A 23,548-nucleotide genomic window follows, 5' to 3' on the forward strand; every position below is an offset into this window, starting at 1 on the left:
GCCCGAGGAAGGGGAGGAGGGGGACAGAGCACGCGGCGCCTCCCCGCCCCCGGCACCTCGGCCCGCGGGGGCGGTGCGGGCGCGGGCGCCATTGGCTGTCGGTGCCCTGAGTGACGGCGGCCGCTCCCCCCCGCTCCCGCGGCAGGAGCGGCCCCGCGGCGGCGGCGGCAGCGGCAGCGGGCGGGCAGGCAGGGGCGGCGCGCGGGGCTCCTGGCGCCGTGCAGTGCCCGCAGCCCGGGCAGCCGTGCCGCCCCGCTCCGCCGCCCGCTCCCGGCCGCCGCCGCCATGGGCAGCGGGGCTGCCCCGCTCCGCCGCCTGCTGCTCTCGCTCCTACTTCTGCCCGCCGCGGGGCCGGGCGGCCGGGGGGCCGCGCTGGTGGCCCAGGAGCCGGAGACGGCGGAGGAGCAGATGGAGTACCGCGACCCCTGCAAAGCCGGTAGGAGTGCGGGCGGGCGGGCTGTAACTCCCGGAGAAGTTTGCCGGCGTGGCGGTGGCGGTCAGGTGCGACCGGCGGAGGAAGGCGCCCCTTTGGGGACCGCCGCTCCCGGGCACCGGCAGGTGCCGCGGCGGGACCGCCGCATCGCGCTCACCTGGCCGCGGCGGGGCCCCCGGGCTGCCCGCCGGCCGGGACCCTCCTCGGCTTCCCGGTGCCCTCTGTTCTTCGAAACCCGAGCGGAGATCCGGGGAGAAACCGCTCTTGCTGCCGCCGCAGCCGGCGTCCCGTCACTCGGCACCGTGCCCCGGGGCGCTCTCTATCCCAGACCGTCAGCCGTGGGCAGAGCACCGCCGCTGCGGGGGGCGATTCACACGGCTGCTCCCCTGCTGTCACTGCTGCTCCTGTTATCTGCGAGTTGCAGCCCCCTGTATGAATATACGTGTATATTAAAAAAAAATGGCATTTTCAACCTGTGTCGTCCCTCTCCCACCTGTCATCGATCCCTCCCAAGTCAGAGCTGCTCTACAAAGCTGCTGAAATGTGCAGCAGTACTTTGCATTTATGTTCCCATGCAAGCTTTTCCTGGTTCCTATATAAGCTTTTTCTGTGCGTTTTTTGCAGCGTGTTGACAACTGTTTGTACTTGTCCTAGTGTCTGTCTGTCTTCCCCAAAGTTCTGGTGCGTGCCCTGAAGAGGCAGAACTCGAGTGCTTTCCAGGCTGCCTTTCTTGCTGCAGTCCTGACTGCTGCCATACAGGCTGACCTGGTGCTCCCCAGCGAGGGAGAGGGAACGGAGGGAGAGAGCTGATTAAACCAGCAGCAGCTCCAGAGGCACCAGCCGAGCCTCCCTCCCTATCCAGATACTTTGCAGTTACTACCTCCATCAAAGATCCTGCATCACCTCTTTCTGGGAAGCCTCCAGTTGTTGTCTTCGTTCTTTTTTCAAAGTTTTCTATTCCTGTGCTAGGCTATGCTCAATTGTTTCTGAGCTTGTGCTAACTCTTAAGCATTTAGGTTTCTCCAAGAATTTCTATCATGCTACCTCAATTTGATAGGAATATGAACTCATATTTTCTATTTGGAAACTAGGTGATACTCTTGATATAACTGTTATTCCTTTTGTTTCTATGTGTCAGCTGGTGTTTTGGACTTGTGAATCGCTTCTCTTCTAAGAAACTGGCAATCAGTATCTCTTGTCAGCCTAGTTTTATTAACAGGTAACTATGCAAAGTCCTGTTTTCTAAAACTGTAAAAAAAAAAAAAAAAAAAAGAAGAAAAAAGAAAAAAATGAAGAAAATTCTTTTTGTGTGCAATGTTTTTGATCTCTTTTTTCCGTTAGGACTTTGTCCAAGAAATGGTCTCTTAGCTCTTCTTTAGCATTTCTTGACATAGCTTTCTATGTTATCATCTATCTCCTGATTGCTTTTATCTGCTCACATACACAAAACTCCATTCAGATAACATCTGCCAGAGTCTGTCTGTCTGTATAGCAAATTGTTTAACTGGTGTTGTACGTGGCATGTGTTGCAAATTGTGGATTTTATTTCAAAATTCAGTTCAATCCTCTTCCCACCACACAGTGCTGTTTCAAAAGCAGGTCCCAAGCAGCCTAGCCCAGCGTTGTTCTGTCTTTCCTGTTGTCTAACCTGAGATTTCAGCACTGCACTTTAAGTCTGTTTCTTCTCACCCAGTCTGCATGGATACACAGGACAATACACTGCCTTCCCCTTTGCTGCAGCCTTCTTCACTACTGAGCACTATTACCATTTTTCTCATGTTTTGCCTTTCTTTTCTGTAGACCATATGACTCCAGCTCTTTCAATCTGTCCTGACAGACTGTGCTTTCTGGCTCTTTTACCAGTTTCTCTCCACGTGTGCTGCATCAACTAAAAATGAAGTGCAGAGCACTTAGCATGTAAGGAGTGTCCTGCAGCCTGTGTACCTACCTCTATGCATCCCAGAATGGCTTCAGTTAAAGTCGGCTCAAAAACAAGGAAAGCAGAATTTTTACCACATAGACCCTTGCTGTTCACATCCTCCTCCTTCTTCCAATATTAGGCCATTAGCAGAGCTAAGCAGATATTCAGTAATGAAGATATTATCCCAAAGGCTCAGTTCAGCTAAGTTTTATGAGTGAAGAGCTCGCTTTCTGCTAATGAGATGAAGTGAAGACACCTTTAATGGAATTAGTCCTCTGAGATGGGATATGTGAGGGCTGTTGTCTCATGACTATATAGGAAGTCTTTCAAGCTTTGTTCCTGATTTGTTGTAGGAAAATCTTATATTTGCAAAGCTAATAAACTTCCCTGGGCCTGAATTTCTCTTCTGGTTAAATAGTGTCAATATTTGTCTAGAAGTATGACTGATGAGTAGTCAATGATTGGAGACCCTGCTGTTAAAAGTTCAGATGCCTGATATATTTTTTGAGGGCCCATTCTAGATGATCTGTGGAAATAGAGCTGACATTGTAGAATTGTGTGGTGTTCCATTCCTGCCGTAGTCACAGGTTCCAGGTCTTGTGGCTACAAACTGTATGCAGACTATTAGCCTTAGCAAAGGCAAGGCTAAAATATTTTCCAGAGTTGTTAAAACTACAGCACTTAACTGCTGTAGCACTTTACTACTCTTGCTGCAGGCTAATGGCTGTGACCCACAAACTCTAATGGATTTGGATTTGGCAAGTTAAGAAGTGGAAGCTAGCCGATTCCTCATCCCTGCAGTTCGTGCCCTGAGGTTGGGTGTAGGCTGTTGACTGCTGACATTCCAGATTGGGAGCAAAATACCTGGCACATGTTCCTCTCTGTTGCGTTGGTTAAGGACATAATAATATCCAGCAACAAGACAGGAAGAACAGCACAGTGCAATAACCACTTAAATCACTGCAACTACGGAGCTGCTAGTAAAAGCATGTGTCCAGTTACCAGGGCTCAGCTGATGTGCCGTACTCTACTGCCATCAGTCCCTGATTTCCTTTTTATAATCTGTGGCTGCTTATCTGTCCTTTTAGGGTTGTCAGAGAGGTCTGAATCATAAAGGGGTAGGTAAGGCAGGGCTGAGCAGTTGCTTGATTCAAAATGCCAGGGGAGGTCACAGTGTTGATTCTACCTGGTGGTTTTTGTTGAGCTTTGTGTCAGGTAACTAGACCTTTCCAAAGGGAATGGTGCAAAGGTTCCTGCACAGATCTGCTCCATTGTAGATGGGAAATGTCATAAGCTTGACATGCTTTTCAGAGAGACCTGCAATTCAGTGGCCCAACTGAAAATACCCAGAAAGGAGTGCAGACCTGAGTGAGGTTGCCTGAGTGAGATAATAGGAGAAACTCTGGATGCCTGGTAAACAAGACAAGCACATCCTTCTGGAGGGCCTCAGGCATACTGGAACCAAATGAATTAAATAGGCTATAATTCATTCTGTGCTAATTATTTTGATGCAAGCTTATAGGAACCTTAGTTTGTGACACAGATTTATTCAGGTTGGAAGAGACCTCTGGAGATTGTGTAGTCCGACTTAAGTCAGCAAGGGGAGGTGAGAGACATAAGTAGGTGGGAGAGCTGGGCCCTGAATAATTTTTTCCCCCCAGTATTTGCAGACTCAGTAGCCTCTTCCCTCCAGAAATGACCCTGTGAAGCTCTCTACTTGATGAATTACCAGATGAGAAAAAGTTGTAGTTTGGTCCTAGCATCTTGGTTCCTTGGTACTTTGGCTCCTACTAAGGTGACTTCTGCCCTTCATGTGCTAGGAGGTGCAGTCTTGCTTTCTGAGGCTTGACATATTCCATGGTAGTTCATCTTGCAGGCTGGGGCTCATTGAGGATATTCTCTGTTTGGGTCCCCCTGTTTCTTGGAACACTCCTCTCTGCTTTGGCTGGGCAGTTTGCCCTCATGTGACATCAATCCTGTCTATGGGCTAAGCAAATCCAGACATGGGCTAGCCTTGCAAGTCTTGCTTTGCCAGACCAAAGAGGCAATGGACTCTGTGCATATCTTTGTATTAGGAGATGTCTGCCTGCTTACCTGTGTCCTTCTGAGACAGAGGTCAAAAGAGCCTGGGACACCTGCTGCCTGTGTGTTTCTCGAGTACTCTTCAGGAGAGCCTTGCAGAGTAGAGTCATGCTGAAGGAAGAATTGCATATAAATACAAATGGCCCTTGCAAATAAGTCTGGTTCTTTCTATAGGACTTTGTGATTACAGAAATGGCTTTTGCTCTAGGTGATTACTTGCAGTGCTCCTGAATGGCTAGAGCCTGGTGTGGGGAGGCTGCAAAGCAGGAGCTGGGCTGTGGCAGAAAAATACTCCAGAAAAGTAAGTTGATCTCCAGAGATTTTGCAGAGCACTGGACATGTGAGGTCAGAATGCAAAGAAAAGAGATGAGCTGTGTGGGTCCCAGGTAAGGAACCTAATGATGACCTTGACCTGGTTCTTCATCAGCAGAAATGTTAGAGAAGTAGTTTGGCCATGATAGCACAGCTTTTCCTGTCAAACCAGTGCCCTTTCAAATGTGGACACTGTTTGCCCAGTGGTAGGACACCACTATGCATGCCTGTCTCCGTTCCATCTGCTGATTTGGTCTGCCAGGTTTGAATGTCCTGCGCCAGAGGTCTTAAGCCCTAATGGAGTGCTGTTTGGCTATAGTGATTTTGCCATGCACGTAAGTTCTCAGAGAGATATAAATTGTTCTTCACTTTCATTCCGCTCCTCTTAGCTATCCTTCTGCAGAGGCACGGTGCCTTTTGTTCCAGAGGCAATGAGTTTCACTTGGGTTGCAGTATAAACATTTGAAGTCACGTGCAGAAATTTCTGTGGGAAGCTGAGGAATTTGTTGTTAGAAAATGAAAGCCTCGGAGGACTAATCAAACAAAAGAAAAGGAGTGTTGAGGTCCATGAGGTCTGGATCACTTTAATATTGCTTGGGTTTTGAGTGACACAGATGCTGCTTTCTCCCTTGGAAGTAGTGATCCATCACATTAGCAGGGAAACTAAAGTTCTTCAAAGACTGCACTGTGGAGCCAGCCCACTCAGCGCGGGAGTCTTGCAGGGCCTGGAGAGACAGCTCTGAGCATAAGCCTGGCTCTTGCTATAGTCTTTCCTCTGCCATCTTGCAAGATATTCCTTTTGGTCTGACAAGGGTGTTAGCATTGGCAGGGCATTTGCCAGCCTGCTGTTTGGTTGAGAATCCCAGATACCCGTAGAGGAATCTCGTTTACATCTTACTGTTTTTCCGTAAAGCTTTTAAGTCTCTGAGTTGGTATGGGAAGCTAGCCAAGCTACAGTGCCGTTCTGGTGGAGGTACTCATGGTTCTAGCATGGGGATCTGGATTGTAGAAAACAGTGGGAGCCAGCAGATTACCCAAAGGCAGTCAATATCATGGTGGCAGTGCTGGAAGCTGAATCCAGGTCTCCTTATGTTACAACACTTACAGGCTTCCAGGAAAGAAGTCCATTAATTAATATCAGTGCTTGCACATGTGCTTTGAGGGAAGTCTGTGACATAACCCAGCCTAGGATTTACCTGATGCCAGTGCAGGTATTTACAGAGAAAAGAGAAAGTCCTTGCAATCAACCCTTCCTCTCACTTTTTTTTTCCCATCACTAGGTTACAGGAAGGGTTAAATGCTCACAGAAGCAGCTGACTGAGTCTCTTTGGGTGGTCTGGGAAAGAATAAGAGAACAGACTATTCAGTCTTTAATTTACCTGCTTTGGGGAAGTGACAGCGGTTAAAGAAAGGAAAACAGGTGGGTGAAGACTACTGGAGACACTTTTTATGTGAATCAGTGATGTTGCGGCCCATTTGCCATTGGAGAACCTGTGTTTTGCAGTGAGGTAAAGCTTCAGCAGAAACTCCCTCCTTAAAGTGAAGATTTAAGGTTTATAATCCTAGATAGGCACAAACTAATGGCTGCAGCTTAAAGAAAAAATAGCCACCAAGCATTTTCTTGCGGCTTGAAATTTCCAGGTACAGAATCCCTTTTTCTGGAAAATCTGAGAGCAAAACTTTGCTCTCAATGATCATTGGGAAAAGATACTTTAAGATCTATTTTTGAAGTCTTTCCGATGTTTAGCTGTCTCCTTGGGATGTGACGAAGACATGTATGGTCTTCAACCAACTTAGGATTTGTTAGATCTGTTTGTCCTGCATGAGATTTAATAATCTGTGCTATATCTGGACCTTGGGATTTAGCAATGGACAGGACAAGGGATAGGCAAACTTTAAATGTGGAGCTTTTACTTTCTTAAAGAAGACTGGCTGGCTGGAGTTGCCATAGCTGCTTCTTTGCAAAGACCTTGTAGAGCTTTTATTTGTAGTCTTAATGGAGTTTGCAGATGAGTAGCCTTGACCATAACCTGGGCAGGTTTGGTCAATGAAGATTGTTCGTTCCCCAGATGTTGTATAGCATAAGATTTGTAAGTCAGAGAGCCCCAAACAAAGGGATTTAGAAACAGTACTGTGTGTCTTCCAGGCTTTGAAAGTCCACAAAGCAAAGGGTCTTCGTTCAAGGCACTCTGTGTTTGTGTAATTATATTCTACCTTTACAGTCTTGCTTGGAGATTTTATTCTTTTCCTCCTATGCTAATCTGATGCATAATGTGTCTATGCCTTACTGAATGGTTAACTCAAGAACTGGCTGCATTTTACTGGTAAGTCACCTTTTTCTCACTGCTAAACCTGTGTTTGTGGATGTTTCCCAAGTGGGTAGCTGCTGCCCCAGTTTGAATGGGGGAGTGTGTGTGATGTACTCTTTTCTTCAATATGCCCACTTCCTTCTTTTCCTGTTGGTTGTGCTGCAGAGATCCTTGTGCTTTCTCTGCCTGCTCCCCTCTGTATTCCCTGCAGATTTGTTTCTGATGTTCCCGTCTCTCTATTCTTGAAGCTCATCTCAGTCCCTGCTTGGAGCAGCTATTCAGATCCTTCTCAGAGTACTGGAGACATAAAGGAGCGACTTTTTTCTCCTTCTGTTTTCACCTGTGGCCTACCCTCTCTGTCCTCTCCTGGCAATGAGTTGTGCCATTTTCTTGGTTGTCATTAGGTTATTTTATCCTTTATCACCTGAACAGCAGCCCTGTACTATTGTGTGCTTTTGAAGCACTAGTTCTGTGGAACAGGCCATCTGCTGTAATGCGAGGGCTGCTTTGCTAATCTCCCTTTCCCCTCAGGAACCCTGAGACCTGCTTCTGTAAATCAGAGACCAGGCCTGCCTGCACCAAGAAGATGGTGCTGGGACTGGGGAGGACGCTGACCTGATGCAGAGGTTTATACGCTCTTTTTGGAGACAAGTGACCTTGGAAAGAAGGAAACACCTGTGATATCAAACTATCCTGTCATCTCTGATCATGAAGATTGCACGTATCAGCCTGCAATAAAGCTGCTTTCAGCTAGTGCTGAAATATGCTTTCATTGCTCAGAAAGGATGAATGATTGAATAGGAACCGTCTGTTGTTTTGACTTAACTGGTTAAGTCTTCTATTTCTTTCTTCCCATTATAGCTGAGCTCCCAGAAAACACTGATCTCCAAGGGCACACTGTGGTGTTCAGATTTACTCTAGCACTTCCTGAACAGGAAGGGTCCCTGTCAATAGAAGCCACTTAAATGTGCAGGGAGACTCTTGATTAAAGAACTCTCAATGATTGATTGCTCTTTCTTGGCCAGTTTATGTCAGCCCAACTTGGAATGCAGCGAAATGTTTAATTGCATGTTGAGAAGAAAGCCCTCACAAAACCACAGCCACTGGTAAATCACCCTCTGGTTGGACTGATATAAATTGTCAGAGATCTGCAGCAGCTGCTGGTCCATGAATCAGCTCCATTTTAGTCCCAAGCAGAAATTCACATACTCTGCAGTCATTTTGTATTCGTGCAAATGTAAGCACCCAAGTAAAAAGTATCTGCTTAACCTTCCCATCCTCAAACCCCAAAGCTATTTGTAGAGCAAGCCATACCACACTGTTTTAAGGCAGAAGTTTAAGACTGATGTGTATTTTATTTCTTTGTGTTCAGAATTAATGTTGAAGTACAGGTGAGTCCCTCCTACTTATTAGGAGTTGATTGGTACAGTCCTGGAGGGAATTGAGAATTACTTTTCTCTAATTCTCATGTCGTAACCATGGATGTTGCCAGTCTCCCATGCCTTGTCAGCATGACTTTGAACTTAAATAGCTTTGTCTGCAATTAGTGTTGCCCAAATGACAATGTTTTAATTTGCTTAGAACTTTGCCAAAAAATAGCTCTTTTGGCTGGTATTTTGTATGCTGGATTTCAGGTTGTGCCTGGTGGGGGAGGTTGAGTCATTTCAGAGTACAGGGTTTAGAGGAAAAAGATTTACTTACAAACTGTACCCTGCCTTCCATTAACACTGGCTGTATAAAAGAGAAGGACCTATCCATGCTATGCTGCTCTAGTGGCAGATGTCTGTGTTGCAGGAGTAGAGAACTGTCTGCACTGATGTGTGTGTTAGCAGGATGCTGTGTGATTAAGGTATTTGTTCAGTAAGGCATTGGTTTTGGTTAAAAAAAAAATCCCCAGACTGAAAAATACTTGAAAAATAAAAAGGTGGGTTAGACACAGTAGCACTGCAGAGCTAAAACACCTACTTGCAGAAATATCAGAGTTAAATCCACCTTTGAGCTTGTCATCTAACTCCTTGGGCATGACAGTAATCTTGAATGATGTTATCAGGAACTCAGCTTCTCTTGCAAAGCACCTCTGTGCGATGTGTCTACTCAGAGGGTGTGTTGGATAATGACGGGAGCTGAGGGCAGCATTTTTCATGCTCCTATGTTGCAGATTGATTGGTGGATAGCAACTGGGACAGTTATTGCAGGAAGGGCTTGGATAGCTGCATGGCAAAGTCACTTGAGAGCTGTGCTGGAGTCAAAAAGTTCCAGATTGAGAAGCAGCAGTTTGTCAATGGTCCTGCCAGGCCAAGGCAACCAGTGGGGAAACTTAATATATTGACTTGTGAGTTGGAGAGGTGATCTTGAAACGGATGGAAATCATGCACCTCCGTGCCCCTTACTGAGTATCCTGGGCCTAAGTAGGGTTATTCCTTGGGTAGCCTGCTATAAATAGCTCAAGCTAGATGTGAGCAGAGGAGCTGTAAGACAGCAAGGGTCTCCAGTTCTTTTATGGAGCCCATCAGCAGGGCTTCGGTCACTGGAAATTACAGTTCAAAGTTATATGCACCTAACTTTAGAGTATCAAACTATTTGATACTCCAGAGGTCTGTTTTAGGCTTCTGGGGCTACCAAACCTCCTACCCTACCATTCTCCAGGCACTTCTCTGTTGGTTTACCTGTGCATTCACAACAAGAGAAAGGCATACCCTTTTCCCAAGAAGTGGCTGCTGGGTTGGGAGCTTTCTCAGTTATTTACACAATGTTTACACATGAAAATTTTGCGGGCCGCATTTTGTGGTAGTATTGCAGTTATGCAGCTTAGAGGCTGATAGTCTAGCTTCTTCTGTCTCTGCTGGCACTGCTGACTTGGGAAGGCAAAAGTGCTCCAGTCCTTGGGACTTACCCTGAGGGGGCTGGAGAGAGCTGTTGGGTTGGTTCTGTACTGGAAGAGAAATCTATTACCACTGTATTGTTGATATCTGAAGTGCATTTTGTTCAGTGACACTCTGAGCTGGCCTCTGTGTCAAGTTGCTGATGGGTTGTGCAGTTGAACACTGGATTTAATCTCTAACTTTTGACTGTTCTTGAAAGCATGTTCTGAGGGTTGCATTCCCACCCACACTGCTCCTATGACCTTGTCCATTACCTAGGTGTCTTAAGTACAATACAGAAAAGATTAATTAACCTGGTAAGTAACCTCTTTTTATGGGGAAAGTGATTTTCCATCGTGCTCTGTTAGATCTTATTGATTTTTGATTTTCCTCTTTTTGGCCTTTTATGCCATATAGTCTCTTTTTTGCTATGCTTCAGGTAAGAAGGTGATATATGATATACTGGGTTTTTGCTGTCTTCTAAGCAAAGAGCTGTGGTCTCCTAAGGCTGTTGTTGAAATGCTCAAGTGTCTGTCTTTTCTTGGAAAGCTTTGTTATTAAGGTGGACTGCTGCTAGATAATTGGACGTTGGCATTAGGAATACAACCTCCTGGCTGCCCTCTTTTTTCTTGACATTAATGAGCATTTTCTGTCCTTTTGCCCTCTTTGCCTGTTGTACAATTGTTCATTTCCTGGTAGAGGAATAACATGCTTGCCCTGGGGTTTGCAAGCATGTGTAAAACTGAGACTCTAAAACAATCAACTGTTACTGCTCTTTCTGTCCTCCTGGGTCCTGCTGACCATTGGTTCCTGATATGTTTGTGGTGCCAGAAGCACGTGTGGTATAGGGTGCACTAGTGCTGTGCTTGCACCTCTTCTCTCTCAACTGCAGGCTGCAGCGACAGCACTTGGTGTTTATCCAGTGATTGCTGACACTGAGCATACGGGAATGTGGAAAATGTTTTCTTCTCCAGAAGTTTCTACCACCCTCTTATGCACAACTTTATGTTCCTCCCACTGGAAACTTATTTTTTATACTAATGCAGATAAAAAGATAAAGCATTGAAAAGGTAAATCCTAAATATATGCCCCTGGGCAGGTTGCATCTGTTTTGAGAAAGCTGTTATTATTTACTAAGGTATTTTACTTCAGACAAAGCCTTTCTGTGATACAGGGCAGACTGATAGATGGTATGTCACTATGACGTAACTAACTGGAGAAATATTTTCCCCTCCAAATGTATACTTTCACTGTCACATTAATTTCTCAGCTTTCATAGTTCTTACTAAACTCATCTTCTTTATGTATGAATATTTTGTAGTAGTCTTGTATTGAAATATTGCAGCTGAGGTGGCAAAGACTTAAAATCTAAGGGACTGTTATTGTTTCTTTTAATCTTTTGTATTTTTACAAGAAGCCTTGTTCTGAGGAAAGACCTTTATAAGAAAGCCTTTATATGGCATATCTTACTGTTGCTCATGTTCACCTTATCAGAATGAGGGGTTCTATCCAGAGGCAGAAATAAAACTAACTCTGGCAAGATTTAGGACATGCAGGTTGTCCTAAAGGAAGATGAGTGGAAGAACAGTTTCTGTTAATTTAAAAATCTTAGCCTGCACTTTCCCTAAAATAGCCAATTAAAAATACATTAACACAGGCTAGTCTGAAGGTGGTTTCTCTGTAGTACAAGAAAACATTTTATTAATGACCAGCCTGGCATGCAATATGGCTGAAGACATCTGCAAACAAAGGAGAAGGTTTAACTGGAGAAAAACAATGTGGTATAGGATTTGATTCATAGAAGTTTCTGTGACCAAAAGTCCCCAACCTGCTCTGTGATTGGCATTTTTGAACTGTGCATGAGAGCCTGACAAGGTGCAAGTTGCCTTTGGAAGAAAGACTTCCATCTGTTGTATGTTTTCTCCACCCACTCTGAAGTATATGACCTTGAGTCTAGGCTGTAAGTAGAGCTTGTCCAGAATGCTCCAAGGAGTCACAGGCTTTAACCTGGCCCAGAATAATTCCGAGCCCCTTGGATATTATTTTTGTCCATGTGTGCAGAGTAATAAGATTGCAGATGAGTTAAGTGAGAGAGGGTGTGTGTGTGTGTATGCACATATGTAGAAAAGGGCTCCCTTCAGAGAAGGAAGTGATACTTGAAATGGAATTAAGGTTGCTGTTGAGCAGTTTCCCTTTAGAAAGGGAGGGTGAGTGAGTGAATTTGGAAGTAAGGAATGGACCTTGGTGGCAGTTGGAGCAGGTGTTGTTAGAGGGTTTTAAAGAGGAGTGAGTACAGTTAATGCCACGTAGCGTACAGCTCCTCCATGGTGTTCTGTTTATGGTAATCTGTTCATCTGTCCTATCTGTTCACATGACCCCTAGAGATGATCATAAAAGTCTGCTGGGAAGTTTAAAATAATCCAGTTTGAAGTGACATCTCTGCCACTACAGGAACACATTTAATTGTACTTTGTGGGTTACCTCGCAAAGAAGATTCCAGTCATCTTTCAGAAGCACTCCGTGGACTGTATATAGTGAGGAAACATGGACATATGACCCAGGATGTTTGTGTATGCCAAGGCTCTGCTGGATGAGTCTCCCCAAAGGATCTTGATGGCATTATCTGACTTTAGTGTTCACCTGTGTGGAAAGTGTTTCTGCCTAAGCTGGAGCCAGTTGCCACCAGTATCAGCTGCAGGAAAATACTGTTGTAGGGAACCCTAAGGTGTCAGTGAGGGATCTGAGCTCTGTCTGCAGACTAAAGAAACCGATTCACAGTGAGATGGAGTGCAGAACTGTACTCCTACCTCTCAGCAAAACAGAGGCCTGGCTATTTGGTGCCAGACTGTTTGAAGGCACATGTTAGGTGGGAGAAGAGGGGAAACTAATGGGAAGTTTTTGTAGTAAAAGAAGGTGGATGCTCTAGTGGGAGAAATAAACCAGGAATCTCCTGAAGACCTTATGGGATCATAGCATTATCTGTAGATATGAGTGAATATGGGGAAACAAACAAACTTAATAGTCTTAAAATGCATTAGATTCAGCATTTAAAGTTGTTTTCCTCATACTGTCTTCTAGGCTTTGAATTTTCAGGTTCTGTGCTTTTTTAAAAGCTTTCTCCTGTCCTTCATTAACCCTAAAAGCTGCTAACCTACCTTGAAAAGGACAGCAGTAATCTGTACACGTTAACATGACTCTGAGAGTAGGAACCTTAAGAGACACACTCTGGAAGGCCTCATAGCAAAACTAGGAAAGCTGGCAATGTTGCTACCTGCAGAACAAGGCATAACCAAAGCAGCAGTTGAACTTTGGGTTCACTAATGGGGTTTGGTACCCTTTAAAGTATGCTTTGGAAGGGCACTTGCTTTCCAGTGTGATTACTGGGCTGGAGCTTGGAGACCTCTCCCTGCAGGGCTGTTTTCAGACTGCCAGAATGCCCTTTTAATTCATATGAAGGCTTGGGGGATTTTGCTTATGGCTGTAAAGGTCTGTTCTCCTATGTAAGGAACAGTCCTTTCCTCAGCTGCATGGTGCTAGTGCGATGCAGGTAGCCACTGCTTCCTCGTGGACTGGCCCAAGGAGGTGGCTGTCCTCTGGAGAGAGAAACTCTGGAACTGGCCATGCCCTGGGGAGCCTGGAGGTAAGCGTAGGGCTGTGCAGTTACCACTTCTCCCTTTTTTCTGCTGATAGTGAGGCAGAGGGTGAGACAGATATGCAGGAAGTCCACTGCATCCTGGGACTCTTGTTACTCATTATCAAAAACCTGCCAGCAACCTTCGTTACATTGTCACAAGCCAGGCTCCTATCTTTGTCTCTGTCCCCCTGCGTTGCCCTGAGTTTTGCTAACATGCATGAATGCAAAGTCCTGAAATTTAGGTTCATGGTTCCAAAGTTCATGGTCTTGAGAATAAACAAAAAACTATTGTGGTGACTGAGAGCTGGGTACCCCATTAACCCAGAATCATGAATATTTATCGTGTTGGATTACAAAGGAACATAGAGACTATATTGTATTTCCTATAACTTTATTTCCATGGCATCTTTTCTTTGCAGATCACTTTAATGTAAGCTTTGCTTATTTAGTTGCACACTTTAAGCTGATTAACTTTTTACTAATAAAATGTGTGTTGACTCCCTTTTTCCAAGCTCCTGTTTGTTTGTACCTACACTCCTATGACAAAGAGTCACAGAGAACTGCTTTAAGCTTTGGCTAAATCCTCCTGCTGGAAGCTTTGAACAAGCTGAACGTGTCTGGGGGCAATTTCAGTGTTGCATTTTCTCCCTTGCTCTGTCACTACCTGGAAGTTGGGACTTGTAAAGCAAACTTTTCTGAGCACTCCCCTCATTTCTGAAATAATTTATGCTGCTTTGAGATTTGGCAGGAATGATCTAACTTCTTATTATCAGGCCAGAATATAACTAGTTGGTTACTACTAGCAGAGGGAAATAGGGAAGATTTCCAGTCATGAACACTAGTCTGTAGCTCTGGTTGTTCAGTAGTTTCTGAAATTGGAGTCACATTGTTTCTTCTCTGCTAGATTTACATACTTTGCTCTGTCCTTCAATGGCAAGCATAATATATTTTTTACTATGACTTTTCTTTCTGGGAACATCCTAGATAAAGGATTACACCCTGCCTTTTTATGAAGGATGCTCTATAAAAATTCTGTATTTCCACCAAAAGCAGTTTGGATCAGAATTTTAAGATTACTTGGGAGCCTAAAGATATGGATAAATCCTTTGAAAATACTTTCTAAAGGTCTTTTGTAAATCTGCTGCTTTGTGTTTGGAGCTTTGCTAAAATGATTCCTTAGAAATGTACTGTTAATACTTAAGGATGGCTGATCTGCCCTCACACCAAACTCAGTAGCCTGTCTCTGTTGGGCCAGCAGCAAATGCCAAAGGTGATACAGAAAAGCATGGTAACAGTAGTGATACTTACTCAGAAAAGTCTCTCACAATCTAGTAAACTCTGCAGTCGCTGAACCAGAGGTGGCCCTTTTGTCTTTGATGATCTTGAATGGATTTGTCTTTCATGGATTCTTCCACAGATTTTGCTTTTTGAGCCCATGTAAGCCTTTAACATTCACAGCTTCTTGGGATGAGGAGTGCCACAGCTTAATTACAGCATCCCTCTACTCTTTTCTTATTCATGGCTTGTCCTTATTCAACATGGCTTGTCCTGAACCCAAAAGCATGGCAGTCTAGAACAAAGCTTTGACTAGATGAGCTTGCAATTGGCCATTGGCTTGTCTGTGAATCTGCTGGGGAGCTAGGAGTGCCTAGGGTTTTACCTCTTCTAGATCTCTGAAGTTCCTTTGGTTGTCTTCCCCAAAATTTCCAAGGGCTGTTTGCCTTGTGTCTAGGACTAATGTAGCAGATAAGGTTTCACGTGGATCATTATTGATTTCCCACATCTAATGTGTGGATGTAAAAGGGCCTGATGGCAGTAAGCTCAGAGAAATATGTGGATCTGACTTCCTGTTTTGTTACTGTCTGCCCTGTTTTGCCACTTACTGATGTTTTGATCTTGTAACCTTTCACAATTGTTTACAACCTTGCAGCCTGATGTATTGAGGAGACAAAACCAGCCTTAAGATGTGAAGCCATCACCAGTCTTAACCACAGAAGTACTGTTTCCTCAGGTGATAATACCCAGTTTCTTTGTGACAACTGTGCCATGTCCTGGAGCAGGAAACCCTTTCATATGAAAAGGGCACAGTAGACTGTACTTGTCCTATCTAACCAGCATTAAGTATAAGTAAAGTATGAGTGCTGGGTGAGAACTTTTCTTCTGTGGTGCCTACAGCATCTTTTTGTTGCTGCAGCTGTCAGTCCAGCTTCTGTGCCTACCACAGCCAGTTGCTACTGGAGAAGCCAAAGATTTAAGTGTCTTGATGCTCTTGATTCTTCCTGACTTAGTAAAGTCACCCCTCTGTCAGCATAGCAGTTTAACTGCCTCAATTCTATTGCTGTTTCTGAGGTATGTGTGCTATGTGACTGCTGAGTACAGGGTATTTGATTATGTCAGACAGAGACTGAGGCAGGGCAGTTAAGAGAGACTCAGTGCAATAATGTCCACATTAATGAGTGAAATGTGGTCATACGGCTACTTGTATAGCTAAATTTGAAGGCAGAGTTGTGTGTTGGTTGCTTTGTTTGAGGAACAGGGTGTCTTCTGCAATAATTGAGCCACTTTCTATTTCTTGTACCTCTCTCTCTTTTTTTTTTTTTTTTTTTTTCCAATGAGGTTGATGGTTCTGCCTTCTGGTGATGCCCAGGAGTGTCTATGATAAGGCCTGATTTGCAGCTGTGGCAAAATGGAACCAGTTTTTAACTTGCAGTTGTTTGGGCTGGAGTTCTTCCTGACATTGGTCTGCTGGGGCTAGGAACTGTTTTGAGAGTCTCAGCTAAAAATGGCCTTCGTGCCACAGAACAAGGCTAACACAGAGAGACCTCACTGACACTTTTAAATTTGGCTGCTGTCTAAAAGCAGCTGTGCCTTCTCTCCCCTTTGCTCTCTGCTTTTGTCAAACTGTACCCTTCCACTTCAACGACAGGCACACTTCTGAAATGAAGGCTGTTTGCTATCCAGAGGGTGCAGGCATCTTTTCAGGGGAAGAAATTGTCTTCATTCCCCATATAAAGAAATTTTATGAAAGATAGGAAATGTCAAAACTGAAGTTGCCTCTGCACCTTTAATCCAGCCCTGCTTGTGCATTGATAGTCACTAATTATACAATTGTATTGTGCTCCTCCTGGAACAGATCCAGCTCTGGCATGGAGTGGACTGATGATGACAGGAGCCATTTCTCTTCTCTTGTACCAGGGAGGTGTGCAGAGAGCAAAGATGAAAAAAGCCTCTATCTTTTCGACAATTGAATGACACCATTGCAGAGTGCAATATGCTCATGCTTCGGCATCCCTGTTTCTTTGTGGTCTTGAGTGAACCAGAGCACTAGTCTTTTCAAGGATGCTTGCTACCTTTGTGGTTTTCTGGGTGTTTGACTTGGGAGCGTATGTAGATTACTTGCAAAATTGTCGAGTGCTTGCTGCTGCGAGGGAGGAAACTGAGCTCTGACACAAAAAGTGCTGGGCTAATGTAAAGGGCTCAGAACGGGTGTTTCAGAAAGGGATGGCCAGCAGGAGTGTTTATGGTATGCACTCAGGATTGTATTTTTTTTAATGCAACCTAGTGAATGTTTCTGGAGGCCTAGGAGGCTGAGGCGAGTAGCTCTGGGTGATGCTTTGTTTTCAGGACAGGGCTGGAAAGGGAAGAATGGGCAAACTGAAGTAGGAGGCCATCCAATGGCCAGGAAGGGCTGAGCCAGCTGCTCTGTAAGCCATCCTTGTCCACTAAGGCTGCAGTCGTGACTATCTTATTCTGGCATAAGTCTGCGCTATGCTGAGAAGGACAATCTTCCCTCTCATCCACCTCTATCCTAGTTTCAGTGTCAGTGAGCTGTGGGGTGGGGGCATAACCAAGAACCAGTCTGGTTGAAAACAAACTGATTTTTACTGAATCGTTTTTCATCTAGATTGATTTTCTGATCTGCATGGCTGCCCAGCCCTGTGAATGCTTATGCACGAGAGTGGCTGCAGGAACAAGTTGCTGAAAAGGAGGAAGGGGAGAAAAGAGTGTGATCATGCTTTTTGCGATAAATACAGCTGCCTCAGGGAGTGCAAAGTGGTAGTACTGCAAGCTGCATGCACAATGAAATGGTATGCCTGCTGTGCATGTGTTTATTTTGTGCTCACTTGTCTGGACAGTCGATGGATGTTGATCTTCGTTAAGACATCCCCTCATTTCCACTGAATTGTAGAAAAATTCATGTTTTAGTGATCAAATATGACTGAAAAGGCCTAGGAATGAATTAGCAGTTAATGGAGGTGTGGAAGTTAGGCCATGTTTGCATGAGGCATAAGCCTTACTGAATGTCATCTTCTGCTGAATGGTTTAAGACAGTCTTGCTGCAAGAGAGGACAGTGCAAAATTATGCTGGTGCTCCTCTTTCAGGTATTCCTTCGGAAGTGAAGGATTATCAAATTTTTTTTTCCAAAATATTTAACATTAATTTTATGCTGGTTCTTCACTTCTGCTATGATATGATATAATATTCTTCCCTGTGAAGGGTCTTTAAACAGCTTCCATCTGAGATCCCTCTGATTCTAGAGCTTTTGATTCCAGTCTGGATCTGGGTCTAATAACCATTATATATTGTCTAAATTCCACCTTACCTTTGGAGATGGCTGTCTGTTGATTTTTCTTCTATATGAAATCTCCAATGTGCTGGTTTCCACTAATGAGAAGACTTGTGTGTTCTGCACTTAATTACCCCCAAAGCTACATCTTACCATGGTGAGACAGACTGCAATGGATAGCCTGGATGTGTGCCTAGTGCCGAGATCAGCCATCCATTACTGTAGCCTCATAGTTGAATAAGCTCCAGGCTTGCTGCAGGGTTCAGGGGTTCGGACTTGCTACAGGCTTCAGTTTCAAATTACTTCTGTAATTTGGACCTAAGGGGAGAGGCTGAATTGAAGAGGATTCTGCATTACCAGTGGAGGAAGCAGAGGTGGGCTGCCATTAGCGTGCTAAATCACACAGCATTTTCATTCATTCCAGCTGTTCAACAGGATTATGTGAGGAGTGGCTTCTACCTCTGGGCAGTTAGTGCCTATGGCAGTCTGCAGCTGTCTGGATCCATCATGTGTAAATCTGATGCTTCTCCTTTATGTGTAAGAATTTAGGAATAATGGAAACCGTGTGAAGCGGTCATGTGAATAATTTTGTATGCTTCACCCTGTTGCAGATTCAAAGGGGATTTCTAGTTAACTGTGTCTGTGGTCCCCAACAGCTTCCCCAAAGAGGAGGAGAGATGCTGCAGGGTGGCCACTAGGTGTAGGAGTAGCATAGCTTTCATGAACATGAATCCCCCTGACCTGGGCAATGAGGAACAGCTCAGTGTACTAGTGAACTGTGAAGAAGAATTCCCTCCTCTTTTTCTTGGTCCGACTGCCCTTTCTGTTGTGCAACTCCCTTGTGAAATGACAAGGATTTGAAATCCTTCAGCCTCAAGAAAGGGACGGTAACCTCAACACCTAGGTGTTGGACAACAGCAGGTCTGTCTGCTGGATGGAGCATTGAGCTGGGGAGTTGGGACATCCAACTCTACCTCTGATCCTGTGATTTAAAAAAATAGCTTTACTTCTTCTGGATGTCCTAAGGAACATGTCTTTTGATGTCTCTTTGGGACATCTCTTTGGTCCCTCCGCCAGCAAGATTTATCTAAAGAGATGAGGCAGGTTTTACTGTGCAGGACCTATTCCAGTGGACATAGATTCTGCACTGTACTTTCTGGATGTACAACTGTAACTTGCCATTATTGACAAGCAAGTAGTGGCACTGTTTTATTTTTCCCCTTTGAACTTTTAAATCCTTCTGATGGCCTCTGCTGCATTTCCAAATAGCTTTATTGTCTGTTCTGCTTCCTAGATGTACCCTCTGGAGAAAATACCCCTGAGGGAAGCCCTCGTATGCTTTGGGGAGTTCTAAGAGCTAGAGCTTAGCATCTGATAGTGATGTCTGGGTGAGGCCCAGAGCAAAAAGCATGTCTGTCTTGTGAGTGAATAACTTTTTTGGAACTAAGAGCAGGACATGGATGCACTATGTGACCTGATAAACCTTTTTTCCTATTGAGCCGTTCATCATTGGTCTTTTCACTGCAGTTTCTAAAGCATGTTGTGATAGTGGTGCGACCCCGGCAGGAGGCAGCATTTAAACCAGTCAGCACAATCTAACAGCGCAGGGCACTGGGAAAGCACAGACAGACCTGGGAACAAAGGAGCTGTTGCTCCAAGCTCCAGGATGAAACCTTTCTTGGTGAAAGCCAGACAATCTCCCCATTTATATGTAAGTGGCATTCAGTCACAGTTTTTTGGCAACATATGGAAGCTGTTTAAATTAGCCATATGAGCCATACATGAAACAGATGCATATTCTTGAGCAGGCTCTTGTCATTTATGCTTGAGCGAGTGAAGGGTGCAGCTGGCTTGAGAAGTGGGGAGCATGTCCTCACCCAGATGTAGTTAAGTGCTTGAAGTGAAACAGAGAACCAGAACATTACAGGATGTCTGTTAATAAAGACCAAGTTTTCATGGGTGCCTACTGCAGAATAAGATGGATATATGTAATGACACTTGACCCTTGACTGCTCTCCTGATTGCTCACTGCTGTCATTACAGGATCAGTTGTGTGAACAGAACACTGTATAGTCCATGGCTCTCTTACCCATGTCCTCCACTTGTACATGATGCCCTAGTTTAAAGCTCAGAGGCTTTCTCCCCATAGTTTGAGCAATATTAGTAATTAGAGGGACATGAGACCTTGCTAAAGAAAGCAGAACGTTGTGCCTGCTGTGACATTTGAATGTGAATTTTGAGAGAAATTTTGTATGGAGGGAGATTGCACCCAGAGCTGATGCCTGTGTAACTGCAGCCATTGTAGCCTCTGAACAGTAAATCCCTCTGGAACTCTGTACACTGATCTGTACACTGCATTGTGTTGCTGTAGGGTCCTGGACGCTCAGGGTGGTGTGTATGGCTGGGATAATACAGAATGGCCTTGAAAATTAAGACCATTGACTCTTTGAGTGCCAACTGTGCAGGAATAGACAAGGTGAGAGTTGCTGGGATTACACTGATGGATGCTGGGCTGGCTGAGTTTAGCCACTACTCTGAAGTAATGTAGGGCAGTAACACTGAAAGACAAGACTGGAGAGTTTATGGTAATAGGGTTCAGAAAAGGCATGGAAAAGGGTGAGGAAGAAACAAGAGAAGAGCTCTACAGCCAGCGCTGATGGAGCTAAGTGAAAAGTTTGGGGGCTTCAGAAGGAACCATTCCAAGGAAGCTCTGGCAGGATGTGAATCACTCCTACAAGGGTAACACTGTGTGATTTTTGTGTGCCACACAGGGATGTCTGTACAGTGAAGATTTTGTATGTATGTGTGTGGATGACAGCCTTGTAATACTGGCCATTCAAGAAGCACACTTGAAGAGTGTCTGCTGGGGCTGGCTGGCTGGATTCAAGGTGCAAATCTGGGGAGATGCTTGAACAGGCTACTGACAAGACTTAAGAGCTGCAGGAGGGGACACAGGAGATCCCGTTTACTCTATACATATGGTGAGAAAAGACAATCACTGTTCTTTCAAGCTTTTTTGTGGGAGCTTAAAACAGGCAGGAAATTATTGGAGAGGATATATGGGGTATTTTGAAGAGCTGTAGTTATCTGAGTATCCCCTGTAGCAGCCTGTGCTCTGGGCTATGTCACACTCAGTTAGCAATACAGCTTCTCTCTGGGGCATTTCTGTATCCTGTGGGATCGGCCTCTTCTGTGAAAAACACCTCTTTGGATTACATGGCACCAGAAGTCAGTCTGTGATCAAGGTGAATTACTTAGCCAGCACCTGCCCTGGGCAAAGTCATGGTCTGGAGAGTCTCTCTGAGGTGGATAGTGCAGGTGCTAGTGCCCCTTCCAAGGCACTGATGGGCTGACCCCTTCCCCATCCAGCCCACCCTACAACCCTCTATGTAGTGTGACTCTCTTTGCTTAAGCATCAAAGACTGCTTTAGCCAGGACAGAGGTTGAAATTGGTACAAACACTGCCTCTGAAAGCTGAAGTATTTAGGGTCCAGTGGGTAGGGTACTAGGCAGGATTGCAGGAGACTTGTATTCATTCAGAGCTCTGCCAGTTGGCACTTTCTGTGGCCTTAGGTGAGTCACTGCTGTCTCTGACTTTCTTCTCTTTCATCCCCCGTCTTAAGTGTAAGCTGTTTTGAAGAGCTGTTCCTGTGCTGAGCACCATGAACCACAGTGGTATATGAATGGTGTAAATATTACTCATTTGTTGTCACTGCTGTGCTGTGCGCTCTGAAGCGTGACCATGGTGTGTGCTGGAGATGGGCTGAGTGCCATCGCAATGAGGCCAGCTGTTGCACCTTTCCAACATTGTTGTTGTCAGTGTGAAGAAAGCTTTCATGCGCTCACCTGTCCCCCTTGAGTTCAGCCTAGCCCTGGCTGGACAGAGGATCTGTAAGCAGGTGCCTCAACGTCACTGCAGCATAAATGGTAAACACATTCAAATGTAAAACCAAAGTGTTTTTTAAACTTAAGCAGTGAACCAAACAGCCTTTTGTGACATCTTCTCTGCGACAAATTTTGATATTTTGGCTTATAGACAAACTTAGGCAAAAAATTGTTTAGGATGTGTTTTGACCTCTCCTCCTCCTCCTGTTTTTTTTGTTTTTGTTTTTTTTTTGTTTTGTTTTTTTTTGTTTGTTTGCTTTTTTGTTCATGTATTTCTTTGAACTGTTTTTGCCAGTGATGAGACTTACCCGGAAGTATCCTTGTCACATGTGTTACTCCAGTAATGTTTTGCGTACTGCAGGGGGTGGAGCGCTTCATTTCATAGGGTTATTTTTAACTCCTAAATACTCGTGGTGAGGCTAGTCTGGGATGGTGACTTGATTCTTTGTGAAGGGCTACACGCTGCTGCCAAGGTGAGTGATTTCCACTCTTCCCACTTGGGATGCTGCTAAAATTTTCCATGGGTATTATTTCCTTCTGAGGAATGTTTGTAAAGTTTGATTTTAGAGGGAGAGGGAGGAAAGGAGATAAAACCTGCTGTTTCTTCTTTGGATTTTTTTGGTGGAGAGAGAAAAAAATACTTTTCTACATTTTTTTTCCCCCTTAATGCAACATTAATGCCACATTTCGTATTGCATCACAGCTCAGCCTGTGCCCAGGGGCAGGGCTGATGTCTTGAGTGGAGAGCGTGCTTTCTGGGTTTCTCACCTAAACCTGTGTTGCTTACTGCGTTGCTATGTTGTGCTATGAGACATGCGCGCCTGTTGCCTGTGCTATCACCCCTGGCTTTTCCTTGACATGAGGATTTCACAGCTTGAGAGAGCCCCGCTCTCGTCGGGCACTGAGACTTTTATTCCTTTTACTCTCTGCAGTGTGCTCAGCAGTCTTGCTAGTTTGTGGAGCAGGAATGTGGTATTTGTACAGTTCCCAGGATCTCATGTAAGGAGAGTAGTTTTTGTCTGTTTTGCCAGCACACCTATGCCCGGCTTAGAGCACAAGCCCCACTATGGGGTGTGAGAGGATCTTCAGTTACATCCCATGCCCCCACCATGCCATCCACTGCCACTACCACTCTGGCTGCTAATCTCCTGATCTCTTCATTGTTCCATTTTTGGCAACCAAAATTCTCCACCCAGGCCTGAGAATTTAACATCAGCACATTTGCATGACTGATCGGATTTGTCTCGCTTCTATGACGACATTGTTTCTATGGAAAATTAATGGATTCTCATGTTGTATTTTTAATGACTGAAACCACCCCCCTGCCACCCTCCCATCCCCAGCTCACAGAGGGGAAGTTTGTAAACAGCTCAAATTAGCTATCATCTGTAAATAGCTCCCAGTTCTTTTCTGCCTGCTGTCCATTTCTTTTCAGTCTTCCATCAATGCTGCAACAGTCCTCTCCTGGTGTGGGTTGGTAAGAAACAATGAGTAAAATGAACCTGTGTTTGCTTTCCCTGTCTGGCCCTTGAATGGATGTGAT

The 23,548-nt window shown here is 44.8% G+C and overlaps 1 protein-coding gene across 1 annotated transcript in view; it reads left to right on the forward strand.

The window, feature by feature from the left end:
• The first annotated feature begins 285 nt into the window (after nucleotides 1–285).
• Nucleotides 286–23,548, forward strand: part of TLL2 (tolloid like 2) — a 99,593-nt gene continuing 76,330 nt past the window's right edge. The window contains exon 1 of the mRNA XM_085312194.1: nucleotides 286–436. Coding sequence (XP_085168320.1) covers nucleotides 286–436 — 151 coding nt within the window. The remainder of the gene's footprint in view (nucleotides 437–23,548) is intronic.

Source organism: Rhea americana, unplaced genomic scaffold (genome assembly GCF_003343005.1).
Source record: "Rhea americana isolate MKP2758 unplaced genomic scaffold, rheAme1 scaffold_36, whole genome shotgun sequence".
NCBI lineage: Eukaryota > Metazoa > Chordata > Aves > Rheiformes > Rheidae > Rhea > Rhea americana.